Genomic DNA, 9841 nt, shown 5'->3' with positions numbered 1-9841 from the left:
AAAGGGTCCTGTCTGATAAGTTCCAGGCCCTTTACTCTTGGGTGGGTGGCCACCAAGCTCCCAGCTTCTGAGTGGGACCCAGGAGTGCACCAGGAGAATCTCGAGTCTGGACACACAAAAGAATAAGGTAGAGGTCAAACCTGGTCCTCAGCAAGGCTCTGGCTGGGTTCTCCCTGAGGTGAAGGGTGAGGCAGAAGGTAGTATTTCTCAGAGTATATCTGAGCCCATCCATATCACAGTCTCCCCAGGGGGGTGGGGTGCTCACTAAAAATGCAATTCCCAGGCCATGTTCTAGAAATACAGAATCATGAGCCCTGGGGATGGGACCCAGAATCAGCATTTTGAATAGTCACCTTAGGAGATTCTTCTGCTTGATGTAAAAATTCTCTCTTGGGAGTAGTTGCTACTTATTTTATGTCAAAGAAATTCATCTCTACTATAAAATTTCCAGGATGAGTTTAACGCAGGGTTTCTCAACCTCCGCACATGTGACTTTTTGGGCCAGATAATTCTTTGTCCGGGGAGGGAGGGCTGTCCTGTGCATTGTAGGATGTTTAACACTAGACACCAGTAGAATCCTACAGCTGTGACAACCAAAAATATAAAAATGCCTTCACACATGGCCAATGTCCCTTAGAGGGAACTAAATCCCCCCTCAAAAGGGATGAAATCCTTATGAAATCTGACCTGAGTCCAGTGTGTTGCATGGGCTTTACCATGCTTGGGATGACCTCCAGGCCGGGCCCTGGCCACACGGCCCTTGGCACCACTTCCCAGCCGCTGATGGGGCTGAAGCCGAGTCACGCGGTCACTCTCCTGGTGGTAGCGCCAAGTCAGCCCCTCTAACACCCCTTTCACCATCCCCTGCCGCTCCTGCGCATCTTCCCCATTCCTGCCATCTTAGGGATGGCCCCTCATGGATGGGGACACTGAAGGCAGGACTGTGAAGGGGCAGCCCACGCACAAGGCTGCCCCATCCCGTCGAGCAGAGGAGGCTTCAAGGAGAGGGCACGTGGGGAAGAACTCTTCCCTTGTGAAAATACAAAGGTTATTTTTGTGCTCATTCTAAAGTAAACATGGTCACAGGAAATCTGGCAAGTACAGGAAAATAGAAATCTAAGAGGAAGTAAGTCACTTGTAGTTCTACTGCCCAGAGAGTGAACAGTGACCCGGAGGGGGCTGCCCGCTCCGCCATCCTTACCAGCCTGGCTGGTGTGCGGGCGGGATGCCACGGCGACAGAACACTCGACCAAGGACAATAACAGGCTTTCAGGGTTCCGGGTTCAACGTCTGCTTTATTTGGGTCCGGGTGCCCAGAGGCTCGGGCAGCCTGTTTTGCAGCAGATTTGGCAGCTGAGGGTCTCCCTGCCACCCCCCCAATCAGGAACACCACCCCCGCCCCCGGGATGGAACATCAAAACTCGTCTTTTGTGTCAAAATGGGGCTGGTCTTCAGGCTTGAAGTCCAGGTTGGGGCTGCCGTCCTCATTGAGAATCCTCCGGGCCGTGTAGCCCACGATGGGATACTTGGCTTTGTAGACTTTGGTGAAGACGTTGTCCAGGGATTTCAGCTCCTCGGCCGTGAGGCCCGTCTTGGGGAGAAAAGCCCAAGCAACATGGGGGATGGGGGGTGGGATGAGTGAGTCATGCCTCACACTGAACTCTCTCCACCCCGCCCTCCTCCCCCCACACCCCTAATGCTGGCAAAAAAGTATCTCAACTAACCAACTGACTTTTCAAAAGCCAACCCCGTGTGTCTGCGTGTAGGGGGATGGTGGGGGGAGCCATTTGCTCTTTGATTGATGTAGAAATTCAAGACTCCAGCGAACACCTGGCCTGGGGCAGGGTGGGGTACTCTATGCAGTCTGCACCCACCTCCCTTTCATGGCTCTCTACCTCCCCCCACTATAGATTCATACACCTTCCTCTTCCTTGACTCCTAAATGTTTCTGTAATGTTGTGGTTTATGAGTTTGACTCATCTGAGCGCAACTGGGGTGACTGCCAGCCCCCCCGTCAGGATTACTGAGGCCCTCAAATGGCTTTTGCCAATGCTGTTTTCTCTTTCACAGAAATATGAACATGGGGATACTCTGCTTCTCAACCCTGTTCACGCCTGAAGCGGCCTGGGGAGTGTGTGTCCGAGACCAACAGCAAACCTATGAGGCTGGGGGTGGCGGGTGCAGACTGCAAGGGGGATGGGGCTGCCAAGGCAGGCTGGAGCCAAATTGTGAAGATCATTGAGTTTGATCACCAAGTTCACGAGAGCTTGGACTTGACTCTACGGGCACTGGGGAGTTATGGAAGGTTTTTGAGTAGGAGTGGCAGAGTAAGATCTGTATTTCAAGAAAACAGTTGGTCACACTGAGTGGACTGGAACATCAACAGGCTAATTAGGAAGCTTTGCTATTGCCTAGGGGTAAGAAAGGCCATGGCCAATGGGGGGTGGGACATTTTGACAAAGGCTCAATCTGGCTCACAGTGTCATGGGTGAGGTCTGCGGGATCGAGGGACATCTTGGCCACCCCTCTGGTGGAGTCCTTCCCAGTTAAGGCATTGTAGGGGGCTCCTCGTCCATAAAACTCTACAACAACAACAAAAAGAAGACGTGAGTGTGTATGTGCATGCGAAGCAGTGAGGAGACTGTACGTGGCAGGGGAGGGGGCTTCTGAGACCCAATCCAATGCTGAAGAAGTCTCCAGGCCCAAGGAGAGCAGAAGCAGTGAAGACATGAAGCCCAATAAGCCACCCCCTGCCATCAGTCTGGGTTCCACTAATTCAGAATATGGAATAAGTCACACATCCTGGACTGAGAGGTGATTTTTTAAAAATACGGAATGAAAACAATCTCTTAAAAATATTTAAAATGCAAATAGGAAGAATGTTCAGTCTTCTTAAATGTTGGTGGAAGCCAAGTCTACTCCGTTCAACATCTTTTGTTTGGTGTCAGATACACAATGAACCATAACTACCTCCATGATATCATCTGTAATTACCACTAGAGAAACCATGAAGTGGCATTAAAATGTTCTATCATGTTCTATGATCCCAACACCTTGCAAAGCAACACTTTTCCTCTCACTGCTTCAACCATGATAAATCATCAAGTTGGAATTTGGTGCCATAGGCAGCAGGGAGCCATGGAAGGTTTTTTGTTTTTTTGTTTTTTTTTAAGATTTTATTTATTTATTTGAGAGAGAGCACATGAGAGAGGGGAGGGTCAGAAGGAGAAGCAGACTCCCTGCCGAGCAGGAAGCCCGATGCGGGACTCGATCCAGGGACTCCAGGATCATGACCTGAGCCGAAGGCAGTCGCTTAACCAACTGAGCCACCCAGGCGCCCCCCATGGAAGGTTTTTGAGCAGGAGCATGACATAATTAGAAAAACATTGTGGAAGTACAACACTGACAAAGATTGTTAACTCAATCTGAAGGAAAAGGACCTGGCCAGCGTCCCCTCCCTTCTTCACACATCCAGTGCCCACTCAGGCTGCCGAGCTCCCCAGAAGTAAGGATTCATAAAGCCGAGCCACTTACCCTTTCCAGAAGTGACATCAAACACCACACCTTTCACTGCCATGTAGATGGGCTGATCCTCCTAGAAAGCAGGAGAGAAGCTGTTGGGGAGAGCCCAAGATCTCCGCTCCTCCAGCCCAAGTTAGTGACATCTCTTCCCACCACGGGCTGTGCAGACAGCAGCGGGTGAAGGTACAAAGCAGCCTTCCCTCGTCCCTATCAGGAGCTTGCCCCTACCTGCCCAATGTCATGTCCACTCACAAACTTTGGAAAGCTGACAAAGTATCATGACAAGCCCATGGCAATACTTTTCTGTGGGAAAAAAAAAAAAAATCCCAGGGACTGAAGCAAATCTGCATAGATAAAAATTCAATGGTGAATTATTTAAATCAACCCAAATTTCCTTTCATCTTGGTAAATGTACCTACATGGAAGCAATCAATATAAATGATCAATTTTATATTTTGCTTCTTACAGGTAATATTATTTCGTATAAACATTCCCATGTATTGAAATAACCAAAGTGGTTGTCACTTACACGGCTATATTTTATATTAGTGATACTGTGTACCTGTTGGTTTAGCTCTTCTTCTATTTTGGATATTTAGGTTCTTTCCAATTCCTTAAACCATAAGTGGCAGGATTATGAATATCTTTTTATAAGCTACTTTATAATTTGGTGAGTTATCTCCTTGAGGCATGGAATATATGGAATTCCTGGACCAAAGTGTATGAACAACGTAATCACTTTTATTAAAAATTTAACCAGTTCTTCAAAAAACCATTTACAGCGCTAGAAATATACAAGCAATGCTGTTTCCCCAAAGTACTAACAGTGAGTCAGTCTCATAGTGTATTTTTGGCTATATTCGTAAGGATAAAATATTACCTTCAAATTCCTACTCCCCCCGTCCCCCAAAGAGTACAAAACAAAAGCAGATGGCATGGATTTTCTAACTTCCATCAAGGTGGACTTGGGCTGGGGCGACTGGCACAGTTCCAGTTCTGGGACATGCAAGCCCAGTCCTCCTTTGTCTCAGCCCCGCTGGGGGTACGGGGACACCAACAGTCAGCAACTAGGCTGGGGTGAAGGGGGGCGTTGAGCTGGGTGCACAGGGATCTCTGGATCTCCAAGAGCACACTGCTTGGTCTTCTCTAGGCATGGGCCTTAAGGTTCTTGCCCTCGTGGGGCTTAAGGTCAAGTTTTCAGGACTAAGTTTCACAGAGAGAGGGGCTGGGGCTCAGAGAAGGTAAGCGACCTGGCTGAGGAAATGGATCTCAGTGTCACATAACTTCACAGGCCTCAGTTTCTCTAACCATTACAGATGGCTAACACCCACTGACCTTCCAGGCACGCTGAAGGGCACAGCGTCCGTGAGCACACAGTGGGCCCAGCACAGGAGCTCAGTGAACAGTTGGTTATTACATTCTCTATCAGCTCCGGACAGATAGTCCCCAGAACTTCTGCTGACTTGGTGGACATTTGCTCCACTTCAACTAAGAGTTATTTTATTTTAATTTTTTTTTAAAGATTTTATTTTTAAGTAATCTCTACACCCATGTGTGGCTTGAACTCACCCCCGAGATCAAGAGTTGTGTGTTCTACCTACTGAGTCAGCCAGGCGCCCCAATATGGGTTATTTTAAAAGGCATGGTTTAATCAGCCAGCAGCCTGCGTTTGTTGTTTTTTTTTTTTTAATGGCCTTTCTTTCACTGTGATTATTTATTTCTTGACTTCAATTGCTTATCAAGTGGGGTTATATATTATTTCAGCTTAAACAATATATTAACAGTTATAATTTCACCCATGGCATTTGGTCATATTTTCCATTCTGTTGCTTTTCCTTTGATATGTTATTCCTTTCTTGTGTCTAGAAACATGACCTTCACCTACATAAAATACAACCACATGCATTTTATCACTAACACCCTCAATTTCTTCAACAGTTAAATATTTATCTCCCCGTGAAACTATACATTGAAGGTGTCAGGGCAAAGAGGAAGTCCCAGCAAAGGGGTAGCAAGGAACGGTGCTATGGGCGTTCCACAGAGAGGAATGGTCTTATCGGTTAAATGTCAAGTGTGCTGGCGGTGAGTGGAGCTGTGGTGTGGAGCTGGGTGTCCAAGGACAGCAGAGCAGTGGCCATGGTTTCCAGGCCCCAGAGGTGTGGCAACTGAGCAGACAGAGGGTGAGTGGAAGTCTTGGGAGCAGAAATGCAGACTCTGAAATAGAAATGTCCATGGAGACACGATAAAAACACGCATGCTCATCACCAGCTTCACACCGTGCTCCCGCAGCCTCTCATCCACCTGGAAGGATGTTTCATTGTTGTTGTTTTTTTTATCTGCACAACAGGTCTGAAGTAACAGCAGGAGGTCTGCCTTTTTCCAGGAGCCCCAAGGAGGAGTCACCATGGTGGGCTGTTCCAAGCACAAGTGCTCAAGTCAAACAGACCTGGGTTTGACCCACCGCTTATAAGCTGTGTTGCCTTGGGCAAATTACTTAACCTCTCTGTGCCTGTTTTCTCCTCTGTAATAAGAAGGTAATGAAAGTATCCACTTTACCAGGCTGTTGTGAGGATTAACCAAGGCAAGAGATATGAAGCACTTAGCAGTTTGGGGAAATAAATGTTAGTTACCTGGATCCTTCCCTAGATTTTGAAAGTTATAAGATCAAAGAGGAATCAGATAACCAAGTGGAAGAAGACTGGAGATCTTCCCAAAGGAAAGATAGAAAAAAATGTAATTCCCAAGTGACAGATAAGGATTCTAGAGGAATTTTAAGTTAAAACTGAAAGGGCCTTGAAGATTATCCAACACCTTCATTTTACAGATGCCGCTCTCCAGGCCGGGGCATTAGGAGACTTGCCCAGAGTCCCAGCGGGAATTAGAGCAGTCTCTGGAGCCTGGAGCCTTCTAACCCAAGCTCATTCCACTCCCTGGCCTGCCCCACCAGGGGGCACACAGCACGAGGACAGCGCAGTTGCCTGGGACCAGGAGAGGGCGAGGGTGGCCTGGGAAATTCATCCACAAGACTCAGGACCGCCAGGTGAGACACAGGGGGTGGGTCAAAGGCACCCAGATAGACGGGAACCATGGGAACCATCTGCATAAATGAGACCTGGCCTTTCTCCTCGGGGTCCGGGCTTGCCTCACCGTCTGGCCATCCTCCCAGCCTATTGTCAAGCGGGGCCAGGACAGTGCCACGAGAATGACCACAGAAGGGAAGACAAGGCAGCAGGGTGGTGGAAGGAGGGCCTCTTCCACAGCCGGGAGGGAGAGGCCTGGAGCCTGGGTGCAGGCAGGAAGACAGGCCCCTGGCCTTCAACCTCAGACCTTGCACCAGGGGCCAGGGACAGAGCCAAAGGTCCTCACTGGCAAAGAGGGAAACTGCTACGATGTTTTCTTCTGCAGAAATAACGGGGCCCTCGGAGGGTCTAAGGCCAGGTTAGTTTCTGATTGCAGTTGGCATCAGTAACCTATTAATGCATCATGGATTAATTTAGTGATTTACTAAACAATTTTTTTTAAAGATTTTATTTATTTATCTGAGAGAGAGGGAATGGGAGACAGAGAGCACGAGAGGGGAAGGGTCAGAGGGAGAAGCAGACTCCCCGCCGAGCAGGGAGCCCGATGCGGGACTCGATCCTGGGACTCCAGGATCATGACCTGAGCCGAAGGCAGTTGCTCAACCAACTGAGCCACCCAGGCGCCCACTAACCAATTTTTTTAATGAAGCAGGAAAAGTTTAAAATAGAACAGAAAATAGAAAATATCAGAGTGTATCACACATAGTAAGAATAAGCATTGTTTCATAGAACTTTCATTGTGTGTGTGTGTGTACTGGGGGAAGATGCAGAATGTATTCCTTGACACAGCCAGACATCTACAGTCGCTCGACTGCATGATTAGAGAGGGTGGTTTCACCTCTTTATTCACCAGTCTCTACCCCACTGCCTTCACTGTCTGTATACTCTTTCTGTCCAGAATGATCTTTCTGGAGGAAGTACAGTCTTACTCTCCACTATCATTAAGTTTTAGAAAAGCAGAAAACAAATGTCACCCTGTCCACCTCCCCACCTTAGCACTGATTTCCAAGGAGAGTTGGTGCTGAGCGCAGACATATTCCATCTCCGAAGAATAACTGTGAAGCCTAGGGGGCCGTGGCAAGCTCAGGGTCCAGAGTCACGCTAAATAAACTCCAGAAACCAAACTACATTTCCGGGCATGCTTGCACTCTGATATCTTCTTGGAACCGGTAAATCCCTGGAGCAGGCCACTACCTGAAGCGATGGAGAGGGGGGCTCTGGGTAGTTCATTTTCCTTGTACAAGCCTCAGGGAGCAGCGCCTAGTTCACCTCTATAACTCCCTAGCTGTGTAACCTTGGGCAAGTTACTTAACCTCCCCATGCCTCCTTCCTCCTAATAGCACCCACCTCATGGGGCTATGGTCGCCGTTAAATGAGTTGGTGCTTTAAAGTGGTTAGGACAGTTAGCGCTACATAAAAGTTTAATACATACATCTGGTCCCAGGCCCAGAAATCAGGTGGGTGTGGGAGCAGGCAGGGTGACCCTCTCTGCCCTTGGGATCCTCCACTGCAATTAAGGCAGAAAACGTATTTTCTGAGGATGGCAGAAATCATGTTGCACTAGGAGGGTGGAGGATGACATCCCCTCTGAACCAAAGAGAATCCTCAATTTCACCTCATCTTCCCTATGGGGGTCCGAGGCAGCACCCCATAATCAATTATATGAATATTTCCACAGTAAAGCATGATCATGAATATTCACACTAAGTACAACACATAAAGATTATAAACAGACTCATGTCAGTTCTGGCAAGACTCTGTTACCAAAGGGGTTCAGAGCAGGTTGGGTTTTGCTATTAAATGACTTATTTAAAAAACAAAACCAAAAACAAAACAAACCTTCTGAGGCACCTGGCTGGCTCATTTGGTAGAGCATGCAACTCTTGATCTTGCGTTTGTAAATTCAAGCTCCACGTTGGGCGTAGAGATTACTTAAAAATAAAATCTTAAAAAAAAAAAAAAACAACCCTTCTGGTTTCAGAGCTTGATTTTTGAATTGCCTGAGAGGATTATGGACCTGTTATACGGCCTCTTGCTTATAACTTTAATAATAAGCTAACAAAAATAGCAGCTAAGATTTATTTATTTATTTTTTTTTAAATTTATTTGACAGAGAGACACAGCAAGAGAGGGAACACAAGCAGGAGGAGTGGGAGAGGGAGAAGCAGGCTTCCCACTGAGCAGGGAGCCCGATGCGGGGCTCGATCCCAGGACCCTGGGATCATGACCTGAGCCGAAGGCAGACGCTTAACGACTGAGCCACCCAGGCACCCCAGCAGCTAAGATTTATTAAGGCTTACTATGCTAAGATTACTGCAGGCCTATCCTACACACTTTGTTTATCACCATCTCATTTAGTCCTCACACAACCCCTATATAGAGTAGGAACTCTTGTGATGGCCATTAGGATGGTCAGTTTTACATGCCAACTTTGATCAACTACAGTATCTGGGTGTTGCTATGAAGATATTCTGTAGATGCGATTAACATCTACAATCAGTTGACTTTATATAAAGGAGATTAACCTGAATAATCTGGGTGGGCCTAACTGCATCAGTTGAAAGGCCTTAAGAACAGAATTGAGGTTTCCCTGTAGAAGAAGAAATTCAACTGGTGGGCTGGGGCATCAGCTACTGCCCAGGGGTTTTTGGCCTGCTCTGTGGACTTCAGGCTTGCCTGACCAGTGCCCATGATCACATAAACCAATTCCTTGCCATAAACCAAATATGTTATCTCCTATTGTTTCTGTTTTGGGTGGACCCCTGACTGATAAAAGCATCTTACAGATGGAAAAAAAAATGAGACTCCAAAGAACTCCCTGCCCAAAGAACAGGGAGCGGTAGCCAGGCATGATCCAAAGGTATAAAGCTCTAACTAGGGTACCGTATAATGTCTTTTACAAACAGTGACACTTCTGAGAGTGAAGGGGGTGCTATTAGTAATTCTTCCCAGACAACAGGCATAAACCAGAACCATCTAGGGTGGGTCAGAGCACAGCACAGCTCTATTCAGCGGCATTCAACGGCCCCTCTCCTACCTGACTCTCTTCCTCTCTCTGCCTATAGACACCCAAAACATTTCTCCCTTAACCTGTTCCCACCTCAAGCTTCCCTCTTTGCTTCCCTTAGTTAAGTATCAATAATGTCAGCATAAAAAAACAAGGGTCTCTCCTCCATCCTCATCCTGCAGCCCCTGGAACTGTTGCTGCAAGTACCCTTGACCTTGAACTCTCTCTTCTC

General features: G+C 47.4%; 1 protein-coding gene across 1 annotated transcript; it reads right to left on the bottom strand.

Moving 5' to 3' along the window:
* Nucleotides 1-1264: 1264 nt before the first annotated feature.
* On the bottom strand, nt 1265-3591 carry NENF (neudesin neurotrophic factor). Its single transcript, XM_044916368.1, has 3 exons — nt 3535-3591; nt 2479-2582; nt 1265-1591 (listed from the first exon to the last, which is right to left on the bottom strand). The coding sequence occupies exons 1-3, from the start codon at nt 3575-3577 to the stop codon at nt 1415-1417; spliced, it is 324 nt and encodes a 107-aa protein (XP_044772303.1). The 5' UTR covers nt 3578-3591; the 3' UTR covers nt 1265-1414.
* Nucleotides 3592-9841: the final 6250 nt, after the last annotated feature.

This window comes from Neomonachus schauinslandi, chromosome 6 (assembly GCF_002201575.2).
Source record: "Neomonachus schauinslandi chromosome 6, ASM220157v2, whole genome shotgun sequence".
NCBI classification, from domain to species: domain Eukaryota; kingdom Metazoa; phylum Chordata; class Mammalia; order Carnivora; family Phocidae; genus Neomonachus; species Neomonachus schauinslandi.
This window is presented reverse-complemented; position numbering and strand designations above follow the sequence as displayed.